Here is a 26,568-nt window from a genome sequence, read left to right on the forward strand (position 1 = left end):
CTCACAATGTGTGAGCCAAGTATTTGTTCTGCCTGTCACTGGCATATTACACTGTGATTCACTCCAAAAGGATTACTGACATAGCATTATTGGGGTAAATTAAAAAAATTGAATTACATAACAGTGATGATCTTAAAGATTAATATATGGTGATAAATCCATTGTCAGTTTGTGTCAGAGTGTGTGTTTCTGTGTATAATAGAAAAGTAGAGAAGTGGGTATGGAGGGTGTATGAATAACATGCGCATACAAACGCACACACACACACGTGCGCACAAATGCACAGACTTACAATTATGCAGAAACACCCACACAGACGGGCTTTCGCTCAGTTAAGCCATGCATGAGGCATGTGAGATGCAGCTGGCTTAATCTAGCTTAGTACTAGACACAACACACACGCATGCCACACACACAAGCCACACACACACACACAAGCCACACACACACACACACACACACACACACACACACGCCCCACACACACACGCACACACCACACACACGCAACAAAAAGCATGAGTAGACATCAGTATCCATTGGGTTGTAATGGAGAACTGCGTCCCCCTGCTAAGAATAGAAATACTGTAGCGAGCCATGAGGAGAGAAAGGGAGGCTGCGGGGAGAAAGAGGAGTGTGATTTGATGAGCTGTGTGTCCTTTAGTAATGATGAGTCAGCGAATTACAGCGGTGCACGTGGTGAATGGAAAGCAATCCAAAAAAGCAGGTTTAATTTCAACTGCATCACAATTAAACCAACTGTTATATTGTTCTAGCAGTTATTTGCTTGTTGTGTATTTACAAATACTGATTAAGGCAACATTTTGACAGCACACTATACCAGCTGTTCTTTTGTTTAGCATGTATAGGTGTGTATCTGTTCTGTGTGCATACTGTATGTTGGTGTGTGCACTGCTGCATGTGTTTGTACTTCTGAGGCCAAGGAACCCACAAAATTCCCATTTCCCTGATGAATTGTACTGAACTGCATTGAGACAAGGAGGTAAAGGGGAGAAATAAAGAACTAGAGAGGGAGAGAGAAATAGAAGAGGTAATCAGTATTTCTTTAGATTGTAATGAAAACAACTGGGCACACTGTTTAGGAATTGAAAAGAAGCCGTGTAGCCCAATCTTTTATCTCAAATATGCGTATACATCTCTACAATCCTTGCAACAGACGATTTATACTGCTTTTGTCCATCTTTTTAGACCGTCCTGACACCCTTCTCACCACCCAACCCTCATCCACCTTTCAAGCAGAGGCACAAGTCCGACTTCAATTCCCCCAACCCGCCGCCCGCCCATGCACCCACCCACCCTGGGTCTCTGGCCTCCATTGTCTTTACCTGCCTTGTCTGGCTGTGGCTGATGGAAATCATCTTATTAGTACTGTGCTAATGTCTGCTCTAGATTCTTGGGACACTCTGACTGCTACTATTTTAATTGGCTGACTATTAATATTTCATTCGTTTAAACACAGCACATCACCTTTCCCTTCACTGGCTCTGACCCTGTGGCTGGCTGCTTAGTATGTCAGATGGGGAGAGTGGGAAATTATTTTCACACTGACCTGCCACAATATTGCCTGGATTTTAGTGTCAGAGGATGGTTAAGGTCTGTTTAAAAGTTTGAGTGGAACAAATGTTTTAAGGAATTCATATTGGTAAGGAATTTGTAGATTACAGTAAAAAGGCCTATCATGACCTAGTATTTGGAAACTTTTGGAGTAATTATATGTTGATGTAAATGATAAATAAATGTGCAACAGCTAGTTTCTGGCCTGAAACACAGTTTTTGTCAGTATATATCAGTTTTAGAAATCTTCACAGTTGACAAAGAAATATCCAATGACAAAAACTATCATGGACAGAGAGAATGAACAATCCAACATAAATGTAAATACATTTGGACACAATGAACCCAACAAACTTTAAGGTAAGATGTGGATTGATGGTGGACTAGCTGTAAAAAATTGCAGGTGAGCGCTTTGCTCACACATGCACGCACACACACCTGGCAGCCCTGGGGCTACCTCCAGGACAGAACAGGTGATGGAGCTGGGGGAAGGAAAAGAAAATGCGAGGAGTGGAATAAGTTGGAGAGGGGGATATAAAAAGATAGAAGAAAGAGAAGGGATACAACTACTTACTTAATTCCATAATTCATTGGGTAGCTAGAATTCGGAAGTTGTGCTATCATAAAATGCATCATACGGTCGTTACAATCAATTCGTTTTTATTTGGCCAAGTTAGTTTTGTGCTTTAATATGTAACAGTACAGTTGGGAATCTTTCAGTCCAGTTCTGGATCCGGGACCCTCGAGACGTCTTCTGCAATGATCAGGTCTTATATCTGTAGAGTGCCAGCGACTCCGATGTGCACTTATAGTCGTGTTGTGGTTTATAGTGTAGCATGCATTACAGAACTAACTATTTCTTAACAAAGTGACTACAAAGTGACGTTTGCTCTGTAAAGCAAAACCAAAAACTGGAGATATGTGTGAGTATTAAATGGGAACTGCACCAATATCACACGTCAAAGTTACAGGTCTTGGCATCTTTGGTATAAAGACTAAAAAAATGTAAATATGTAATGTTTTTCATTTTTAAGAATAGGTGTTGTTAAAAGTAAAAAAAAAAAATGGGTGTGTGGCATTTGAGCTTACTAGACCTCTGAGGGTCACTCCTCATCTCTGCTTATATTGGCAGCTCAGGCCACATAAGCCAATGATACTGTAGAATAAACACGCCTATATTTCTGATATCTTTTCTAATTCGTAATTCTGTTGAGTTGCATTGTCGGCATTGATGTAAGTGCCATGTTTTGACAAGGAAGAAGAATGAGTGAAATAGAAAAGACCATAGTTCTGATTCTGCTGATACGTGACAATGTTATAGGGGGGCAAAATCAGTGGTGTAGTCCAACATCATGTGCAATATGGTCTTTTTGATTTGAGAATCCATATATTTGCTCTTGTTTACAAAGAAGGGAAATGGAAATTGTGATAAATTCAATGTGGGATCGTCCACTTTTGGATGCTAATTTAAGGAATAACTGTCAGCGCTGACTTACTGGAAATGCACAGAAGATTAAATATTTCACTACAAAAAGCTACAAACGTTGGATTGAAGAGACAGAAAGCAATTTACTGAAATGTAAGTCCCATGATGTCATGTTTATTCATGATCTTACTCTGAATTTCAAATTAATGTTGTTCTTCATGTGTTAGCAGAGCACTGTACTTCAAATGCGCTTGCTGAATACAATTGCAGGATTCTTATTTTTGCTGACTTTTGTTAATTTCTATTAAAAGCAGGAGCAACATTTGCTAAGCAGCATCAAAAAAAGTACACTTACACGTGCAGCTTGGGTGTGAGCCCCTAAACCTGGCAGTGTGACACAGCCAGGCACACAGGAGCAAGTAAGCAAACACAGGTGTTGTTATTGAAGTAGTTAAACAGCTTTAAAAAGTTAAGAGATGAATCTTAAAATACTGCTTTCCTTATTAATGAAAAGTTCAGTGTTTAGAAAACAGAGAGAATTTAGCACCTTATTTAAGGTCAAACAGCAACAGAGTGACGATAATTGACATTGCACTAGACTTTATTTGGCAGCCCTGAAGGTAAAATTGGTGCTAGGAGGAATGTAAGCACAGGTAGGACTATAATGTGACAGCTTCGGGAGTTAGGAGTTTGTGCACACAGGTGTGTGTGTGTGTGTGTGTGAGAGAGTCATGGCTGCTCCTGCGGCCTTTAACACCCAGTCATCTGTCATCCATCGGCTCAGCTCTGCACTGCTGCCGTCTCAATTGCCTGACATAATATTGCTCAGACACACACACACACACACACACACACACACACACACACACACACTTTCTCTGCCTAGCTTCTTCTCTCACACTAACACACACACTAACACACACACACACAAACACACACACACACACATTCAGGATTTTGACAACGTGCCACCAGCAACGAGTGCGGGTGGCACAGAAACACACACACACACACACACACACACACACACACACACACACACACACACACACACAGTGTCCCTACAGTGTTCCTTGATTAACGAGATGGTTTGTTCTCTTCCTCGAGTCTGGACCAATCAGGCACGAGGACACAAATCTCTCCCCGCTGGTGATGCTGAAGGCCACTGGCCACTATTTATTGGCAATCTCAGGCCTGACTACCCAGACAGAGAGAGCAACACGCTTGTCACAGGAAGACACAGCCACCGTGTCTGTCGCTGTGTGTGTTTTTCATGTGTGCCGGATAAATTCTGCTACAGGAAATAAATATGCCCGCTAGTGTTATGAAATAACAGTTTCAAAGAGCATCACACAAATACACAAGATATACTGAGGGATCTCCACATTTATAGATTGTGTGGGTGTGTCAATAGAGAAGATGCATTAAAGCCACAAACCCATCAAAGCTGTGATTAAAGCAGATTAGAACTTCTCCACTAAAAGAATTACAGTATGTCATCTTATATTTCAACAGAATTATATCTTCTTTTAACCTCTCTAGACATAATTAACAGGGTTTAGCAAGCTTTGTGTTCTAACAGCTCAACTAAACATTAGTAATTGCAATATGTATCTGCGTTCAGAGTAAAAATAACCCACATAAAGAGGTTGTAACAGTGTGGCTGCTTTCACCAACGCAGTATTCCTGTTTTATTTGCTGGGATCTTAAAACAGTTCCTCGTGTCAAATTCTTTTTTTCTATTTTTTTCTGAAAGGCCTCGATGGCAGCTTTGTTGGTGAAACATTTCACACTGTTCCCAGTAGTTAATTTAAAAACCATTTAGTTTTTTTTCTTTTTTAATGGCTTGAACATCATATGAACAGCTACATTACAGATAGTCCAGCCATGAACTTGAGCCTCTGAGGCATTCCTATCTTTCCCAAAAAGAGCAACCTTTTAAATCTGTGCCAATTTATTGATGAACGGTTCATCTCCCAAAGACAACAACCAGCATACAATAGATACAGAGACACTACAGGATATATTCAAAATTCACCACAGAAACCCCAGGTATATGTACTGTACATAAATAATATATACATGTATGTATATATTTGATGCAGGAAACATTGATTAAGAACTATGTAATGAAATATGGCTTGCAAATAGGGTTATGAGAATGGGAACATGTACGCTCTTGTGATATTGTTGCCATTCAAGAATTCAAATAGGGAGAGACAAAGTGAGAGCAAATGTGGAAGAACAGGAGCCAGAAGTGAACTTACTGCCCATACTGTGTGTGATTCATTCTTTGCATAGTCAGACATGCTGTGATCTCAAACCTGGCTCGGAGTCATTACAGCAGGGATGCCAGAGGGGATTCAGGGGCAGGAGTGAAAAGATATTCCTTAATCCTAATTTTCATGAAATCAGACCCAGTTTTTGACACTATTTATAGTTGGTATTTTTTTTTAGCAATGGCCATTTAATGTATTTACACTCTGCAATTAAGTTATCAACAAAGAAGAGCAACTCCTTTGTTCTGTCTTTTAATTTCCTGTCTACAACGTAGGTGAGGATGGTGTGGAGATTGACATCTGCTGCTAATAATAACCGTGCACATTTTACCAAATATATGACCAGTTTTCCAATCTTACATACAGTATTAAGGAATGCCAGAGCTGGGGGAAAATGAGACCACTGAATTAAAATTGCCTTCACATGCATGAGGGATTCACAGGAAACGATGAATGTGATGCATTTTTTGAGTTACTAAACTACAAGTATATGTACAGTTGACTTTTATACTAACTTTTGATCCTGGCCGTGATCTATGTGCTCACCTTCAGAGCTTTACTTTCTCACCTTGCTGCAGTGTTGTAACGGATGCATCAACACACCATTCACTGTAGTTACAGGTGCAACAGAGCACACCCAACCCCACCCAGCAGTAATGTAAACTTTTAACCAGAGTAGGCAGTAAAACACTGCTTTTCAGCCGGGTGTTAAGTTGTACTTTAAGGAGTGGGGAAGTGGAGAAGGAGGAAGAGAAGCGAGGAAGGAGGTACAGGAAAATGAAAGAGAAGGAATGGATGGTAGCTGGTGGACTTGCCTTTGTTTTTTTGGAACAAGTTTACATGCTGGACCTTATTCATCTTTTGAATTGCTGGTGTGCAGAGTTGGGTGGCTTAATCCTATTTATTGTATTTTAATATACTGACAACCAGGCCCAGTAGGCTCTAAATGGCAAACACCTTTCTGCAATTAAATGCAGAAAAAATTTAAGGTTAAATTTTTTCCCCTGATAACCTTTAGTCAGCGATCAAGTAGAACCTTGATGCGTTATTCTCTTCTTCTCGAGCTATTCTGTGTAATCTTTGTGTTATTTTTGACCAACCCCTGAGTTCTGATGCTCATAATAGGACGCTGACTTGATCACGTTTCTTCCACCTAAGAAACATCGCAAAACTCAGGTTGTTGTGTCAAGATATGAAAATGAGATGATAGTAACATTTTATCTCATTAGGTTCGGACTACAGTAAATCGCTTTCTACCTGCCTTAATTGATCTTCTCTACACCGTATACAAACTGTTCAAAATGCTGCTGCTAGACCTTTGACACTTTACACCTATTTTAATCTCTCTGCCCTGGCTGCACAGGTCCTCTGCTCAGTGTTTTTCAGGTGTCCCTCAGACAAAACTCGGGGAGACTGTGCCTTTCAGTCGGTAGCTGATAAAGCTGTGACATAGTCTCCCAATAACCTTAAGGTAGTTGGTCTGTGTGAACTCTTTAAAAAAACAGCTAGAAACCAGTCTGTTCAGAGAGGCATTTAGGTAACATGTGTTTTAAATGTGTGATATGTCCATTCTCTTTATATGTTTTATCTGGGGGGTTATTTGTTCTCCTTGTTTCTTTGTGTTTTATTTTTGCTTTATTTACATGACTATATTAGATTTTATTAGAATTTCTTTTGACTGTGTGTGACTGACTGGTAAAGTTTGCTTGCTTGGTTCAAGGAAGTGGAGGAGGACAGGAACAAAAGATAGATGAATAGAGGTCAGTAGAAGAAAGCAAAGGGAGGGGTTAGCTTCTGTTCATGAGCAGGGTAATACACACAAACACACGCACATTCACGGACACAAGCCAGAACACTGGGGTTTGTCAGCTTGATTGGGAAATCTCCCAGAGTTCTGAGCGATGGTAGGAAGTCTGGAGAAAGAAAAGGATCACAGGGGGAACGTGAGTAATATGCCAGGGAAGTGAACTAACTTTTCTCCGACGTCAGCAGATCTGCTGTGGAGGATGATCCATCTCCCTTGCATTGCTACAGGATGACACATTTGGCATGAGAGGTAGAATTCGCACATAAGCCGCTCTATGACAACACACAGACAAATGAAGAGCACGGCAGCGAAGCATGCCAGCGCGCTCTCTTTCCTTTCTGTCTCAGCGTGATTGTGACCACAGCTGCAGAGGACACATTGCATAAAACAGTCACTTTTAACTTACTGTGGAAACCACTGGCTCAATTTATATCTATTACACGCTCCTCAGACGCAGCGGAACAAACTGAATATTCTAAAACTGACGACCCCTACAGTCTGGCTGTCCCAGTAGAGTAAAACCAACACTTCAAATCGACCCTGATCTGATTTATTTAGCTTCTGATGTGGTTATTATGAGATTATCAGCATCGCATTACCTAAACTTACATTATCAAACGTTATGTGTAATGTAATGCCAGACAGATCATTACATTACATTATTACATGTCATTTAGCTGATGCTTTTATCCAAAGCGACTTCCAATTAAGTGCTTTCAACCCTGAAGGTGCAAACTCCAGACAACAAGTAGTAAGTGTAAGTAAATTAGGTTTAAATAAGTAAAACTACAAAAAGCCATATGAAAGTGCAGCTTCAAGAAATAAATATATTAATATATATTTTATATAAATATATATATTTAAAAAATATATACATATATACACACACATACACACACACGTATATATACTGTATATACTGCATATAACTAACTATATACAGTATGTATACAGTATATATAGTATTTCTTTGAAAGAGTTTTTCCATTTCCATGTAATCTTGCTGTTCATTTTTCTCCAAACTCAAATCAAATCTGGCAGTTGTGTAATATTTCATTTTTCAGTAATAAGGATAAAGATAATTTGCTATAATACATTATAAAGATTGTAAATGGAAAAATTTATATGCATTCTATTAAATTGCAATTAATTATAATACCCAATTATGGATAAAAGGCTATGGTTTGCCCTACATGGTCTTTCAACCACTTGAGAGTGACTCAATTATGTTGCCGCAGCCACAATACACAGGGTTTGCATGCGAGATGAAGAAAACACAATTAAAAAGCATCATTAGATTATTGTAGCTTTGAAAAATGAAGACTAATAACCCAGTCTGCAGTTTGCCTCCTACCATCATAGTGTTACTGTAATTTATCCATACAAGCTCGCACCATTAAAAGGTCAGGGATTGACAGCGAACAGAGAACCACAACATGACCCATCTAGATTTGACAGTGACTCAGGGTCATTGGGCGCAGTAAACAGAGTGACAAATGTGTATTTCCAGCTCCTGCTAAGCTCTAAGCGGGCATTGTTTTCTCCTCCCACTCTCCATCCTCTGATCTCTACAGCCATTCTCCACTTTTATTTGAGCTAAATCTGAACACATCAGACTAATGCTACAAGACACATCAGCCAGCTCAGTGGGAACAAAGAACTGACAACATAGGAAGATGAAGATGATTGAATATTCTCATTCCCTCCTCTATTATGTGTACAGTATAGAGATCCAACAGTTCTTCATCAAATGAAATGAAAATAAACATCTATAACCTGTCCTACCGATTATTAACATACCTTCTTAGCCATTTGCTATTCTCTACTTGATGGTCATGGCTAGTATTATAGCCATCATTGAATGAGAAGCACAGAGCTGTATCTTATTCAATTAACCTTCCCTAGGGTGTGCAGCGACAAATGAACTGCAGCCTAACAAACTCCCACCACAACACATCACTCTGCTAATAAGACAGCAGCCATGAGGCGCATACTCCACTTTGACAATTTCATTTTTATGACATGGATGTCTGAGCACTATTGTCATTATGTACAGAAATAGCATCACATTTTGTTTTGTTTGTGAATATTAAAAATCATTTGCTGGTGCTTTGCAACCACATCACATGATCTTCATCAGCAGATGGAGCTTTCTTAGTTATTAGGACTTTGTGTTTGTGACTATAGGTGTGATAGAGTTGCATACTCTGGAAAAAGATAGTAAGTTTACTTTGAGTTACTACATTTAAGACAGTCATGAAGTCTAAAAAGTGCTTTCGATAAACAGCTACTGAGTTTGCATGTAAACACATCAGCTGATTAAGATCATGTGATTTGGTTGAAAGCTCCAGAATTTTTTTTAACCACATTTTTATTGTTTCATGTTTCTGGCTTTGTGCAAATTGTATACAGATTACATGTCTTATAAAAACACATAGTAAAAGGGCAAATCCACAAACTTCAATGGTTTTGCACTTGCGGAACATATTTACTCGTCACTAAGTAGATAACTACCGCACACACAGAATGAGGAAACTGCTGTAATAGCGGTGCATGTATTTGTTTCTCCAGAGCGATGTAAGCCTCATTCACATGAGAGGCTCCATTAACCTCGGAATCAGCTGCCATCGTATTACATCCCCTTTACACACACACATTGCTACATTATTTTCTACATGGTGTTTCACTGAGTGGTTACTCATACTGTGTGGAAGCTTTAACTTTAGAAAACAATTTCACATTTACGTGCTCAAGCGTGCACATCAAGGAAGCTTATTCAGAGATAGCAGTGGCTCCCACAGTTTTCTGAGGAGTGCCTGATTTAACACAGAGTGTGCATGTGTGTGTGTGTGTGTGTGCATGTGTATAGAGTGTGTTTGTAGCATTGTGACAGTAGTGGGAGGAAGGAAGTCACACATCATCTCATCATCCATGAGCTTCTGTCCCTTAGGTTGGCTGGTTACATAACTGATGCTAACACAGAACAGTGGCCACCTCCAGGGAGGTCTGTTGTACGTCACACAGTTCCACCTGCTGCTGTGTGTGAGCCATGCATACATTAAAAATAAGAATACTATTTCACATTCATAGTCCAGCTACTGCATGCACGCATGTACATTGCTCATAGGATCTAAAATATGAATTGCACTACTTTCTTTACTATTGTTGTGTCTTTGTTAAAAGGGATAGTTCTGATACTGTTTTAGATTATTTTTTAGGCATTTTTAGACCTGGTAGGACAGCTTAGACTTGAAAGGGGAGAGAGAAGGGGAAAGACATGCAGCAAAGGGCTGCAGGTCAGATTCAAACCTGCAGCCTCTGCGTCGAGGAGTAAACCTCTACCAGGTGAGCTAACCAGGGGCCCAGTTTGGATATTGTGAAGTCGGGTTGTATGACGCACTTATCAATACTCTGAGTATTACCTACAGTAGATGGCTGTTGGCACGTCCCCAGTTAGGAGAAACGGACAAGGACTGTATTACACCTCAGATCAGCTGACTGGGTCAGACTTTATGGAAAAAACAAATACAAGGAGATAAAAATGAATGATTATGACAGCAACGAAGAAATTCTATTCACTGTGGAGACAAGAGGATACCTTTATGAGACTAAACGGGTGTACAAATCTGCACGTTCTATGGTTGAGTCTGACGGCAATCTAAATGTTGAAAATATTCTAATTAAAGCACATAAACTGATGTTTATTTTTCACGTGGGTCTATTTTCGAACATGCGGCCAAAAAAACGTCTTTTTATGGGCGCCCGCTCTACCAGGTGAGCTAACCAGAGGCCCCTATGTAGACCTTTTTTTTAGGTTTTAAATGTGTTTTGCTGCAGCCCCCATCCATAGCAGTACATTGGATAGCTTTTGTTTCTCCAAACTGGGAGCGTGCGGACCGCTATCTACTCTAAGAACACTGACTGGGGAAGCACGGTGGTTCAGTGGTTAGCACTTCTGCCTCACAGCAAGACGGTTCTGTGTTCGAATTCAGGTCATTCCAGGCCTTTCCGTGTCGAGTCTGCATATTCTCCTCGTGTTTAGGTGGGTTTCTTCCGGGAGCTCCAATTTATATCCACCATAAAGACATGCCTGCTAGTTAACTAGGACTACAGTTGAAAATTAGCCGACTGGCTAACACTGGTGCATTTACAGAAATGTTGATTAATGTGCGTTGTCATAATCAAATAAATCTACTCTACTCTGGATAAGTACGTCATACAACCCCCCCTTTCAAAAGTTCCAAATTATCCCTTTAGGTACAGAAACTGTGAAAAATATGACTAAGTCTAGACAGCTGTATGATCTTATTATAACGCCTGAACACGTTCTCCAATGTCATCACACACATACTGTGAATACACTTACCCTTACCCTATACTTTACAGTAATTTATGCTCCTATAATTTTCCCTTATGAAATTAACCACTTGAAATTGAGAATATCAAAAATGTTTGGAAAGATGAAAAAAATGTCTTTGATCCTAATCTGTGCATTTTTTTGTTGTTTTTAACAACAACAAAACAGGTCAGAGTTAGTAGTTCAGCACTAATTGCAGATATGCAAATGGATGCAAACTCCTCATGGCAACAGAAAATCTTTACAAGGAAATGTAATTTGTTGTAGGAGAATTCTTTCTTTTTTTTTTCTTACAGTAATTTCTATATACTGTAAGTTATCATCCTTTGACCTCTTGAGTGGTCCCAATTTAAGATTGGGATCACCACTTTGCTAATCACAACCTTTGCCCAGAACCCAAGTAATGCAGGATGATCATTGTCACAAATACAGAAATGCAAGGACACACACAGTTATGCAGCAGCATTTTGACACCAAGAGTCTGGTACTGAAAACAGAAGCACCACATCAAAGGCAGTACCACCGCTCAGTGGTAATATTGTCAAAACACTATGATCACCATAATTATAGTGACTAAGGCTATGATAAACGAGACCCCTTGGATCTATCCAAGGCGTCCCTTCTCCAGCTCATCCCCTTCTCGCTTACTCTCCCTTTGTCTCCACACAGACAGACAGACAGACAGACAGACAGACAGACAGACAGACAGACTGTGCGTGGGTCAGTGCGGCAGTGGCGGCTGCAGACTGGAGCAGAGGTTGGCCGCACCCTGATATTATCCCAGGAGTTCTGCTCTGTCTAAAGCAGCACTGTGGCACAGTGAGTGATGGCTCAAAGGAGGGCCTGCTGGGAGCTTATCAGGTGAGGAGTCAGACAAGCCAAAGGGAGAATACAGAGGCACGCGGTGTAGGCGCACTGACAAATACACACAAGTACTGTCAGTCAGTCATGAGTGAAACAGGCAAGAAAGAAACCTGTGAATGCAAAGGTATGAACATAAACACACAGGAATGCATGACTGTGCGAACACACACGTGCGCACGCACGCATGCATGGTAGATATGGTAAAAAGCCAGTCATGCTCTCCAGGGATACAGCCAGTGGCCACAGAGAGAGGGAGAGAGGAAGCAGCTGGCTGCTGAAATACTTCCCCCCCTAACACTGTAATTTCCTCCCAGAGGCACACCTGGGCCGGCAGTCATTCCCACATATATGCTGTGTGTGGTGTGTGTGTGTGTGTGTGTGTGTGTAGTGTACACACGTGAGAGGACTTGCTGTGTCTCAGTGCTGTGTGTGTGTGTGTATCTTTCCGCTTGGCTGCCTGTGCGCGTAGTTATGCAGGTATGCACTAAAGCACACTGCTGATTTAAAGTGGATCCCTACTGCCCAGTATAACGCCCATATTATTATATGGCATTAAACATTGCATATAAAGTACACATGTTCCGTCTATAATGCAAGCTGTGTAACAGAATGCGGCGACGCTGCTCTGCTGATGTGAAATCAGCAGCAGCTGCTGCTACAATGTGGCCAGAGCTGTTCAACCCGCTGATCTGTGACCAGTGCCTTGTTAGAATAATTTCCCTGTGGTATGGCAAGGACTTGTTGTGTATCCATCAAATTTAACTGGCTGTAAGGTTTATGTTAGGGAAAGCAAACAGTTTGTGAAAAGAAATGAACTTTTCTCCTACTTGATCCTATTTAAATGCTTTTCAATTAACACCTTCCATTCTTGAAAAGGCTATACTTGGATTTGAAAACCCCATATTCATCCACACTAAAATTGTTCACTGTGGTTTGTTTTTAAATTCTCGAGAGCTTTGGGTATTTTTGTGCTAAAAATGCTTGGCCTCAGACAAGCCTTGGAAGATGACATTGTTTACATAGGCTGTATACGGTGAAGGAATTCCCTTCTAAAACTACTGGTTTTAGAGCTTATAACAGCAGCCCAAAGACACTCAGAACTGACAGCTCTTGATTTAATTCATGCTAGGGCTTACACCGGGAATGGGAAGACTGGGCTGAAATGGGAATATGTTGCTTCAGGATCTTGACCAGGTAATGGAAATGGAAAAAGTCAAGTTAATCTGGTTAGAAATGAGATGAGTATCAATGTATTGTATCTGTTATGTAGTGATTAACCAATGTCTTTTTTTTTTATTATGATATAGTGGTCAGACAATAAGGCAGGTCGGAAACAAGTTATGACTATGTGAAGGAAAACCTACAACTGAGCACACCTGAAAAGGGTGTTTACGATGGACAGATTTAGTAATACTTGTACAGTTGACCTTTGTAACAAAGGTGTTGGATGAGAAAACAAAGGCTTTGTTTTCTCATCCACACCTGCCTAATTGTCTAAATGGGATTGGGATCACTGTTTTGCAAAATTTGTGCTAGGACCCCCTGTTACATACTGAAGATGAGTACAGGTCATATACGAGTTGTGTGTGTGTGTGCTTCCATCTCTAAGTGCTTAGTCACAAGTCAACTCTTAAAACCGCTGCACCATATGACTATCCTTGTGTCACACCAGCACAGACAGAGAAGGGAAAGGGAGTGAAGTGAGAGAGAGTGCGCTCTCAAGAGAGCTGCCTTCGTTTTCAGGACACGAGAGGAAGACATTAAGCAACAGGGACCAGCACCACTGGCCTCTGTCTGACCCCCTTCAATTTCCTCTCAGCTCAGGCCCAAGCTGACGCATCATTGTATCGCTGCTGTGCGACGCGGCATTCACCAACAACACAACAACAGTGACCTAACTCAGCTCACATCAGCCTAGAATGACATATCGCAAAACAGTACAGCTCAATACATAAAAGAATAGCACAGAACAGCAGTGCTTTAGGGGTAAAACAAATGCTGGCTTTGTGCAGATACATGGGGTCCTGTGTAGCTGCCTCAGTCCTCCGCCCAGTGTCAGTCCACAAGCTAAATGCCCCAGACGCTGCAGGGGGCCTTTCGGCCTTGAGAACAATACAGGTCTTCAAAATGTCAATGAAAACAAGTCAGCTTCAAAGAACTACATTTGGTAACACAATTCTATAACCTACCATGTGTGTGTGCTGACTGCTGAGCGTATGCTACCAAAGCATAACATACAACAGTCATGTAGAAACGTTGTGACTTTTATGTTTAATATTTATGTAGGAGTTTAGTCCAGCTAGCAGACTGGGTAAGGGGGATTCTGGGCAAAAAAAGCCCTCTGCTAGTCCATCTGTTTGGGCGTGTCAATGTGTCAAAAAAAAACAAGTAAAGATAAAAACAGTAAAGTTGCAGTTTCCATCAATGTCTTGCCAGACAGAGAATCATTTTGACAGAGAATATTGTTGAGAAAGAAAAAGTCAATCATCACTTCATTACATCCCATTAGACATTTGTGCGAACTGAAATCTTGAGCTGTGGGCAATAATACATTTTGGGAGGCCACAGTGACCTCGAGCTTTGGCCTTTAAAATCAAATCAGGTGATTGTTTATTACAAGTGGATGTTTGTGCCAAAAGTGAAGACATTCCCTTCAAGGGTTGCTGGGATATTGCATTCAAAAGAATGGGACGGACGGACTGACAGACAACCTGAACACATGCCTCGGGCCACAGCTATGGCCGGTGCGAAGGCATTAGAAGGGAAGAAAAGGAACTAAAATTAGCAAAACAGAAAGACATTGATCAAAACCACCGATGAAAGAACGTGAAAATGTAAGGGGCGAGGAAAAGACAGATTGAAAGATTGAGCACTGTCCGCACAGCGAAAAAAAGAAAGGAATGGCAATCCTTCTTTTTCTATTGCAGCAGCGATTAATTGACGAATGTGCCACATTAATAATAAAGCCCGCTCTGTCCTCTTAGGACATTGATTCACACCTCCTCAGCTTATGGTGTAAGTAACCAATCTTCATCGCTCTCTTTCTGTACTTCTTGAGCTCCTCTATTACCTTGCTAAATATAACGTCCTTCCCTCTGTCTTTAGCCAGGAAATGAGTCCAACATTCAATAACTGCCTGAGAATTAAGTAGGCTTGGCGAAGAAGATCTCCAGAAATGATTGATTGATTATTAATTCATTCGTTAATGTCCCTGATTGATCTACAGGGGGGTGATTGTCTGAGAAATATGAGGGAAGTTCTTTTTAACTGGGAAAGAAGTGTAAAGGCAGCAGGATCTGTAATGTGCTTTCTATGTGTCCATGTGGCTTTGATTTTACAGCGATGTGATGGAACAACTGGAACGTAAACCTGTGTTTACATAATCTTGTGGTCTAGAATAGCTAAGACAAAGATAAAAAAGGAAAAAAAAAAGAAGAGAAACAAAGTGAGAGATCCACATCAAATGCTACTGGGAGCAGCACATGCCTGCTTGTCTGTCTGTCTGCTTGGCCTTGAAAATCCTAGCACTCAAAGCCAGACGACCACAGAACTCATGCCCACGCCAACACACACACACACACACACACAAACACACACACACACACACACACACACACACACACACACACACACAATGGCCTGTTCTATCCTACGCTATTGATCTGCACCCCACTCTTCATTAGAGAGAAAGATTCAAAGGCAACAAGAAGCAGTGGGACGTGTTGTGTGTGTGTGTTTGTGTGTCTGTGTGCATGCAGCATGTATGTGTGTTCAGAAGTGTAAATGTATGATCAAGGGAGTTGTGTAAGCTGCGTGCAGTTACATCCTGTATGTGTGTGTGACTTTCTGTATAGTTTTTGTCAATGTGTGCATGCTCGCTCTTTGTGCGTGTGTGTGTGTGTATGTACTGCCAGGTATCAGTAACAGTGGGAGCAGATCTGTGTTACTCTAATGCAGTCTGTCCTCAGTGGGTGTTCCTATGGAAACTCTCTTTCTCCGTATATTATTAGACATTCTTGAGTCAACTGCTCAGAATAGGAAGACGCAGATCTTATCTATTGCGATCCACCCGTTATAAAGCGCTTCGTCTCGCTCCTTTACAACATGGGAGACTTGATTCCATGAGAATATCTTTCGCTTTGTGATTAGTTGAGATGCAGACTCTTGCACAGATTGAGGTCACAACTGATTGACTTTTAGGCATCAGATCAATCACGGTGATTGGGCAGCCACTTCTATTGACACAAGCCTGAGGCAGGTTTTGCAGTAATATATTACAAGCCAAGTAAACCCCTCACAGTACAGCTGACATGACTTATCCTATTTTCTGGGAATTTGACTAATCTTTTTTCCCATCAAAATTATTTATCAAAAATAAAGCAACAATATATCCAATATTATGTCTGAAGTCTTACAGCAAGTACTAAATACACTGTATGCTCCACATTACCTGGGGTGAGCCAATATATAGATACTGTTTATGTAGTGTTCACTCTGCTATATTGATTGCATTTTGAGAGCAGTTAAGAGTCTTAGTTATTATGTTTTGCAGAGAATTGTATGTGTTGATACTATGATACGAGCCATATTGCTCATGCACATTAAAAGCTCCACCCAGGCTAACACAAGGTTGAAACATGAGTTTCTATGCTGTTTTTTCACATGTCTTACTGTAGAGAGTTACTAAAATAGAGCGGCATTAGAAACATGAGAATTGGACATTTCCCTTTAGCTTATATAAAATTAAAAATATACTTCCAAATTGAGCGTAACGTCTATGTTTTTTGTTCAGTTCAAATTGATTTAAGTGCAATTCCTCTTGTATCAACACTTTTACCTAGAAGCAAGCTGAACAACCTCATTTTACTGCATTTAGGTCAGATGTTTTTCTTATTTTATTGTAAAGAAGATAAATACAAGAAAAAAACTGAAGGACATCAACATTTTTATGATGGAAATATAATTGTGCTTGCATAATAACGTTCACTCCTTGAGTATTAAAGCCTATTTGAATACATATTTGTCTTCCTTATCTCTTATCCCAGAGCTGACATGCTGATTCAAACTGTAAGTATGATTCTCCCTCTAAAAAAATACTTGTTGTTTCACTTCACTTATTAAATCTGTAGAGTGGAAAATGGAGGCAGACACAACGAGAAACTACAGACTTGAGTGCCAGCTGTTAATTGTTGAGGCAGCCAAGGCAGCGTGTAATTCTATAAAAGATACAGAGGGAGCTACCTTAGCACTCAAACATGTGTGTCTCCATATCGCTCATTTCTCTGTGGGAAATTAGTGCAGTGACAAGAGGATGCGTTTAAGTGTGTTAAGGTGTTGACGGCAGGGTATGCTCAAGCTGTGAGTCGCTGTCTTTGCATACAATAGTTTGATATGATTATTTAAGCAGGTGTGTGTGTGTGTATGTCAAGAGTGGTTGAGGATACTAGCTTATTTGAATAGTCTGTGTAGTGTTTGAGAATGTACTGCAAAAAAATAAAAAAATCTGAGCAAATCATAACGTAGGTTTTCAATTCCTGTTGAACGATGAGGGGCGGAGCTTGCACTAGGTTTCTCTATATAATTTCAGTAAATATGGAGAAGGTGGAGTTAAATAGAGCGCAGAGCTGAAGTGGGCAGGATTCAGTGAAAAGTGTGTAAAAGTGGAGGATGGCATAGTTGGAGCCACAGACTGACCTCTGGAGTGGTAGTCTGCCGCCTTGCTGCTGATGGGCGCTTTCTTTACAGCTGAGGAACGATAGACAACGTGCGTCCTTCCTCCTCCTCCCTCCTCCTCTTCTTCTTCTATCACTCCGTCGCCCCGCTCCACTGGCTCGATGAAAAACTCCTCTTTCTCCATCTTGATCATTCCAGCCTGAAAGATAGTGTGGAAAATTAAATACTAATAGTAATAATATGCATTCAATTTATATTGTGCTTTTTTAAACATTCAGGAAGTACACATACTGCACTAGGAAAATTCACTCACTACAATACACACATTGTGTATATTCTCCATCCACCCCTCCCCACCTCTCTTGCCCTGACAGTAAGGAGATTGAAATAGTCCTTTTCCCTTTACCCCACTGCTGCGTTAAGGGCATGCTGGGAGGGAAGAGAAGAGGATGGGAGAGCAGTGATCCCTCCTGGGAACCTGCAAAGATCCAGAGTGACACCTGGCTTCTAAAACGGCCAACACAACCACTCCCATCCTAAACTATCACATTCTGTCAGGTAATTCCCCAAGTCCGCCTTACACACACATACTCACACAAACACACGTGAGACATGCACCAAGGCAAACTCACATGGAGAGAGTGAGGCCGAAAGTAAGAGAAGAGACTGTGAAAGAGATGGAGAGAAGTTAAGAAGCGTGCATACAGAACACACACATAAACGGGGAGAACAGGCACTGGGAAAATTGCCCGTCACTCTCTCTTATTCCATCTGTCTGTTTAAGACAACTGGTAATTACCAAGGCAACACACTGCTGTAGAGGAAAGCCATGGGGGAGAAAACACTGAGAGAATGGAGGCTTTGGAGAGGAAGAGCACAAAAGAAAGAGTGATAAATGAAGAAGAGAGACATTGATGCGATCAGCGCTTGTCTGCTTCTCCCTCCCCTCAGACAGGAGAAGGAAGGGATGATGAGCGAGTTGAAGAGAGGAAAGTGAGCTGATGGTGAAAACTACAGTGTAAATTACAGAGGAATGTGTGTTATGAAAAGCAGTGTGGACTGTACTGCACAGAGTTTAGCTGAGAGATACAGAAATGCCACCCTGGGTTACAATGACCAACTACAAATGGCGGATTGTATTAGACTATTTGTAGGAGTATAAAGTATGTATAAATATCACATTTAAAACCTGAACAAATATGAATTTGATAGTTCCAGACATGTAATGTACATAATGAATGATGATAGATGGAAACATATCTAGAAAGCAATATTCATTGTAAAAAAAGAAGTTAAAGACAAAGTTGGTATGAGGTTTCTTGAAAGATAAACACTTACCACTCTTTGCCAAAAACCCTTGAACGTATTACACTGAACTTCCATGTTTCTTCACTTACTTAGTTTCTCCATTTTTTTAAATTCTATTACTGCTACTACATTCATCTACCATAAACTCACCTATTGTCTGCCAATTCTGGAATCCTTCCTCTGTAGTTCTTAATGAAGTTTTTCCTATCTTTCTCCTGCTGGAAGTAATTTTTGATTTTTATTTGTGTGTGTGTGTGTGTGTGTGTTTGTGTGTGTGTGTGTGTGTGTGTGTGTGTGTGTGTGTGTGTTTTCTTACTAACTGCTGCATACGTGTTGTCAAAGTGTGGAAGATGTTTTACAATTTATTTGTCATGTCTATTCTCATGTGTTTTCTTTAGGCTGCACTCTGTTGAGCTGTCTAGGCCACCTATAAATAAAATTGTGACTTCACATAAATAGAATGACAAATATGTTTTAACTTATGAGAGCACCTAGACTCTAAAGATGTATTCTTTTCCTGTAGCATACTTACTACCTATTGAATCATTTGAGCTCTAAAGGAATTGGAGTATAAGAACTGTGTGTTGCTTGAATTCCTCCGAGAAGATGATTTAAAGGGAAATGGATATTAACAAAAGTGGTCCCTCAGAAATAAAGAGGTACTCATTTTCTTGCCTCACTCTCTCTCCCTCTATCTTATTCTCCCCGTCAGTCTGAAGTTTGGTCCCGGAAGGATGTCGACAAGCCACTGACCTGCCCTCTCCCTCACTTCCCTCCCCTTTTCCTTCTCTCCCTCCACCTCTTTCTCTCTTCTCATCCCTCCATTTCCCCGAGCCGTGGTGCGGCATTCCGATCGGAGCTGATGGATCTGCGATGGTGCATGCATTCCCACTCCAGAATACCAAGCAGTGGAGAGAGGAGAGCTGTGTCAAAGAAAAAAGATGACATGTGGGACTGGGAGACATGGCTGGATCGATCAGAGCCGGCATAGTGGGGGCGTAAGAGGGTTAGAGAGGGGACGCTGTCAGGGAGCTAAAGAAGTGGACACGTACTTTGAAAAACCAAAGTGTATTAAGCATCAAAGCGTCTGCACACATTTCCATAGTGAGAAGCGTTGTCTTTATCTCCTCTAAAGCATGGGAAGCCAAGTCCTAGTCGAGGGGATTGCGGGGAGGCTTGTCCAAACACTGTGTCCAGAACAACTGAGAGAATTCAAATTCATCGGTAGTACCCCAGCAGCCTTAATGTGGCAACACCATTTGGGTTATTCAAAGACAGGGCTAAGGGCCACATGTAGTTAGGCTACAAGAACAAAATCAACTTAACAAAATGATCTGTTTCTGAATATTTTAGTAGTGGAGCACCATCTCAGAAAAAAACAGTCTACCTACTGTTGAATGCACTTTTTAGACGGCCCCTAAGTGCAGCTTGTTATTTTCCTGTCTACTGTCAAGTCATGCAACATTTCTCCAGGCAACAAGGTGACATCAGTCAAGCTTTATTCTGCACTGCCAAACAATACTTTACTGTATGCTGAAAACTCATGACATTATGAGAATGAACCTAAATTCCCAAACTTAAAACTACTGTATATGCAGTACACCTCTGCAGTCTCTATTTTTTTGTTAGCCTATTTCTTTATCGTTTCATACCTGCATTCCTTATAAGAGTGAAAAAAGGCGGGTCTGATGATTTTTGAGACGCCTTAAGAAGCACATATTCAAAAAATAAGTTCTTAAATGATTTATGGAAATGCCTCCTTGATGGACATCAGTGTAGAGGGTGAGCTCTGCTTATTCTAGCAGTGAGTGTATGATGTCTGTGTGTTAGATTATTCTGAGAAGTAACGGTGTGATGTTTGAGGCCAATATGTCAACCTGGTGATGGGGGAGAAAATACTACTGCAAAAAAAATCTAATGGTGTTTGTATCGTTCAAACCCAATACCTTTGGATCCTATACAAATGATGTATTTGTAAGCGGTTACAGTACATCCCTGATTGATGGTTAAACACTCACACTACAATTTTACCTGTGAGTGGTTCTTCACCAAAGAGCCGATCATTGCAGTATGCTATCATATCTTCCCATGACCTACAACATTATTTCACGCCATCTTTTCAAAAATAATTCATGAAACTAATTGTATTTAAGTACGTATTCTATTAATATACACAGTTATTTAGAGATGACCAAGTTAGGTCAACAGGTCCGGTGTGTCAACGTCTTTTCTGCCAAGTGGTTCTTCAGCGGCTGCCATGAATTTCCTCTGTAATTGCTATATATTTAGCATCATCACTCTATAACTTGCCTGTTTAGGGATTGCTATGGCATCGGCTGCCTCTCTAGTTGCTGTTCTCTTATTACAGTAAGTTCATTGTGCTCCTTTGGGCGATGAGCCTGAAGATGTTTTATTAGGTTTGACGTGTAAAAATTTAGCTTATTAACTCCACTCCCCTCACGAGACACTAAAACCCAACACAGTTCTCACCTCACATCTCACCATTATCTTCACTGATTCTAAATCACAGAATTCTGATTCTTTTCACATCACATACAGGGAGTATCACTTCACATTTGTCTGAAAAGGTCATGGCATCTACTTCATATTTCTATTATACATTTCCGCATTTCTGGGTTTGTGTCTCCCTATCACAACAACATCTGATCAATTGCATATAGTGAAGGCAACACATACTGTACACAACATGGTGATGGGATAAAATACCACCTGCTCAATTGTTTCTCATTAGCAATATATACGGACGTTTATGCATTAAATGCTAATGATGCCAACATTACACTATGAGAACGATTTCAAGAAAATTACTTTTTAAAAAGATGCCAAAATGTTATAACAATTTCCAATGTCCATAGCCAAGTCTCTGTACTATTTGGAGTAGCCAGGACATATTTTTCTAATGTGAGGTTTTCTAATGTTACTGCTCAATGCCATGAGCGCTACAAACAAAACTTCAGCTCTAATCTTCTGACATGGTGGTGATGTCTTAAAATCCTCTGCATGGCACTTAGTTCGTTTTATGGCAATGACTGACCCTTTTAGCCTCTTTGTGAACAATTTTTATGAGAATTTTACACATCTGGTCATTTCACACATATTATGACTTTCAATTGGGCTTATTACAGTATTTCTTAATACAGTATTTAATTTGCTGGTGTATTGTCCAAGCCTTGTTTGCCCTTTCCGTATTTGTGTAGCCCAGCTGAGGTTTTGTATAAATGTCTTTGTCCTTATGTAACTGTGTTATTGTTTTAGTTGTCTAAATTTGTCCTGTACAAATGTCTGTCGCAATGTGCTGTAACCATGTTTTATGTTTCTGTGGAACAGGAACCTGCTGAAAACCAGTTTTTAAACTGAGTCAGGCCCGTTTACATTTTAAGGTAAGGCTACTTCTTTTTAACTTTCCTGTATAATAAATATGAATGAACAAATAAATGAATGAATGAATGAGGTGATTTTTCTTTAATGCTCAGTCAACGCGGTATGGAATAGTCTTAAATCAGCATCGCTTGTTTAAATAAAAGTGCAATTAATCTGCTAAGTAAATTGAGTCATCGGAATAAACGCCACAATTCATCATTAGGCTTTGTGATGAAACTCTTTGGAGGCTGAAGAAGGCCAATAATTAAAACATGTTTCTTTGTTTATGTTGTCAAAAATTACTTTGCCGCTTCGCAAAGACTCACATTAACAAAGCCAAAGCTAGGAAGGTGTCTCACTAGTGAGTAGTAGGATCTATTTCAGTTCCTATTTCAGTCAATTTAAGAACACTTCCTTGAGTAAACTTCACAAGGAATAATGCTGCACATTACATCGGAGTAATTTGAGCAACCTGCTCCAAATATTGACATCTGGCTCATTTCTAAAGAAAACACCTGCTCACAACTCAGTATAGTAGAACTGGGTTATTATTATTACTCTCATGGCCATTGAGATGGTGACACTAACCACAACCCTCCCTTAGACCTGACACCCATCTGCAGGCTCCAAATCTGGATCCTACACACTGAGTGTCCAGTTACTACAGTAGGATCCTAGCGTGTTTGAAGGCACACCAAGACTATTTCAAGATCTGAAAGGAGTAACTTGAGTCCTAGTTAAGTGTGGAGTGGAAGAGCGGATGTTGTGGTGAGGATCAAAGTCACACCCGGTCAGGGCCCTTTCGGCTCAGTCCACCACAGACATTGTGTGTGAGTGTGTGTTTGATCTGCTTCTGAAACCTGCTACTGCTAACTTCACACACTGTTGTATACATGCATCCACAGGCATACAGAAACAATTGCACGAACACACACATCCAGGCACAAATATAGCTTTGATAGTGACTCACTACTGTGTAACCCTCCAATTCATTCACCCTTTGAATCATAATAAAATCAGCCTTGTACAATAATAAGGCGGATTTGAAACATTAGACACACTTCAGAGAGAGAGATTATGAAGAGGACACGTCACCGTAAATAGTAATAGTGTTTTATGTAATCGCATCAGCAGCAAATTGTACCTTTATGCTACCCTGCTAAGCTCTGAGAGTGCCAGGTTTTGAATATGAATATGTCTCTGGCAAAAATGTAGATTTATCTGAAATTGATGAAGGCGGCATTAAGCAAAGCTATTCAAAACTGAATGTGCTAAATATATAACACACTTGTGATGACCCTTGGCAAACCTTTCCTCTCCGCTGCTTTACTCTCACAGGAGAAAAAGCTAGAGAGCAGGAGCAGAAAGAGAGACATAACTGCAATTAAAGTTACATATTAAGACACATTCACTAAGTGAATGAAATTATTTGCTTAATGCCCCGAAGAGCCAGGCGTTTGCCCAATTATGTTAATCAGGGATATGAAACGAGGAAGGGAAATAAATCAGAATTAGCAAACAAAATGTATTAAATATACACATGTGAAAGAAGCAATGTCTTGTCATACTTTTGTCTACTCTGTCAGTTGCTCACACAGACACACACACACACACACACACACACACACAAACACACACTGTATGCACATGTGTGTTTGTGGAGGCCAGATGCCAGTGTAATTTAAGCCGTGCAGGACTTAGTGATGCAGCCCCATCCCTGCCACCCTGCTCAGCTCATTACATAGAGTGGTCTCCAAAAATGGTCACACACACCTACACACCCTCACATACATACACAAGCATGGTGGCCTTGCCCCAGTCACCTCCTATTTCTCTGTCTCCGCTTTCTCCACCTCATTTGCAAATTGTTCATCTTTGACCTACATTTATGATCACAGTATGTCAGCCAAACTACACACACACACACACACACACACACACACACACACACACACACACACACACACACACACACACACACAGTACTTGGTCATTTTAACTCTCTAGGCCGGCCCTACATCAACTGTCTCAGACCCATAAAAGGAAAAAGGGAAAAAGGAGTAGACATGAATAAACAGGAAAGACCCTCTGTGAGTTCCCCACAAGGCAGCTCTGAGGCTTCAGTTATCTCCAGAACATCTTGATTGTTTTTGAGTCAGACCCCTAGTGGTGACCTTCGGTCAACAAGTTCTGTTTCCACCCTCATATTTCTCTTTATATTTGCATTCTTCCTTCATCCACTTTCCCTCCTTGCTGCTTTATAATCTGCTTCTCCTTTGATTTCCTCTCTCCTCTTGTCTTTTCCATCTCTCTTTTTGTTTCTCCCTTTCCTTTTTTTTTTTTTACAATTCCATTACAATGCCATCCTCCCTTACTTTGTCTCTTTCCGTTTCTTATACTAAGTGGTAGAGGCACTCTAAATGTGTGAGAGTGAAAAGAGGATGGCCCAGGTGTTGGAAAAAGAAGACAGAGCGCAGGCCATTTTATTTAAACAAAACAGACTCTGGATGGCACATACCTAGACAAGCAGTAGTAAGCTAAATCAGGTTAGCCTGACCGCATGATCTGTGGAAAGTTTGGTTCAGGGCAGGGCACTGACACTCACAGGAATACAGCCGCTGACAGTCTGGCGTATAGACCGAGAGACAGAGTGCCAGCCAGACAGTTTGCAAATGAGGCTGCCTCAGTATCCCATTCTCACTTTCTCTCTCCACCAATCCCTGTTGGTATTCATCAGGACAGAAGCTCCATCCCTCCGTTTTCGGTCCAAATGGAGATTATGAATCAGCAGTACGGGAAAATAGAAATCATATGAGCAGAGGAGTTAAAGCAGATGAAATGTGTCATAACCAGCCAGGAAGAGGTGATCGGGAAAGAAAGTGGTGTGTAAAAATGAGAGAATTTGAAACTGACAGATGATAATTCACAAGAGTAGAAGATAAGAAAAAGAAAAGTAGGGCAAATAAGAATGACTTGGGGAAAAGGGTAAAGAGCATTTTGGGTCAAGAAACAAAAACACAACAACAAGGAAAAATATAGGAGAAAATGTACAAAGTCAATTACTGCATAACCAGCCCAGCATTTGAATAAAGCAAAGAGCCTCCTCCTCCCCCCTTGTTCCTCTCTCTCTTCTCTCTGTCTGTCTCACCCTTTTGTTCTTTTTCTCTCAAGAGTCTGACAGCTTTCCCAGACAGCCAAATGTTCTTGGCTTGACCAACATAGAGGAGACAGGACACGTGTTGAGATTGTTTACACAATCCAATCATCAGAGGCATCTACATTCGGTCTCTACTGCTGTCTCTTCACAGGGTGGCTCAGGTATTAGCAGAGGGCCTGTACTTTCTACAGAGGGTGGCAGTTTGCTGCAGAGGGCCAGAGGCTGTATGACATAAAGCTGATATATTGTTGGATGAAACTTACATCAAGACCAGAGGAAGGTTTAGAGTGGCTTACGTTGTGTTGCATTTATAGCATCCTCAACGATGCCAATGTGCCATTAAGGAAAGCTCAGAACTCCACATAGACCCTGGGGCAGTGCACCGAAGGCAATCTCTGAGGATATGTTTGTTTTAGCCTTGAAAATCCTAATTTTATCTTGTGTAAATTGGGGAATAAGGAGATCTCCATAATAAAACTACTGAAACTTATTCAGGAGCCTAACAAAAGAAGACCTGCATTCACTTGACAGGTTTGGGGATAGACAGTGATTTTTGCAAGGTTACAGAGATTACGGGTACAGACAGTAGAATACCAATGTTTGACAACTTCTTGGTTCCTGGTTGTGCAACAGTGTCAAAATAACCAAATATGATAAAAAAAACACTTAATATAAATAATATGTTACGCAATATGTTTCTGCAAAGATACGTCTCAGCAAACCTACGCAGTGAAGGGTGTT

At 40.7% G+C, this 26,568-nt stretch overlaps 1 protein-coding gene across 2 annotated transcripts in view; it reads right to left on the minus strand.

Annotated features, from left to right (window-relative positions):
- The window catches only part of LOC117952083 (A disintegrin and metalloproteinase with thrombospondin motifs 2-like), a 104,539-nt gene that overhangs the window by 37,483 nt on the left and 40,488 nt on the right, over positions 1-26,568 (minus strand). For both annotated transcript variants that reach the window (XM_034884181.1, XM_034884182.1), the window contains exon 3: positions 18,003-18,180. In XM_034884181.1, coding sequence (XP_034740072.1) covers positions 18,003-18,180 — 178 coding nt within the window. The remainder of the gene's footprint in view (positions 1-18,002; positions 18,181-26,568) is intronic.

The sequence above is a fragment of the Etheostoma cragini genome, chromosome 10, assembly GCF_013103735.1.
Source record: "Etheostoma cragini isolate CJK2018 chromosome 10, CSU_Ecrag_1.0, whole genome shotgun sequence".
NCBI classification, from domain to species: domain Eukaryota; kingdom Metazoa; phylum Chordata; class Actinopteri; order Perciformes; family Percidae; genus Etheostoma; species Etheostoma cragini.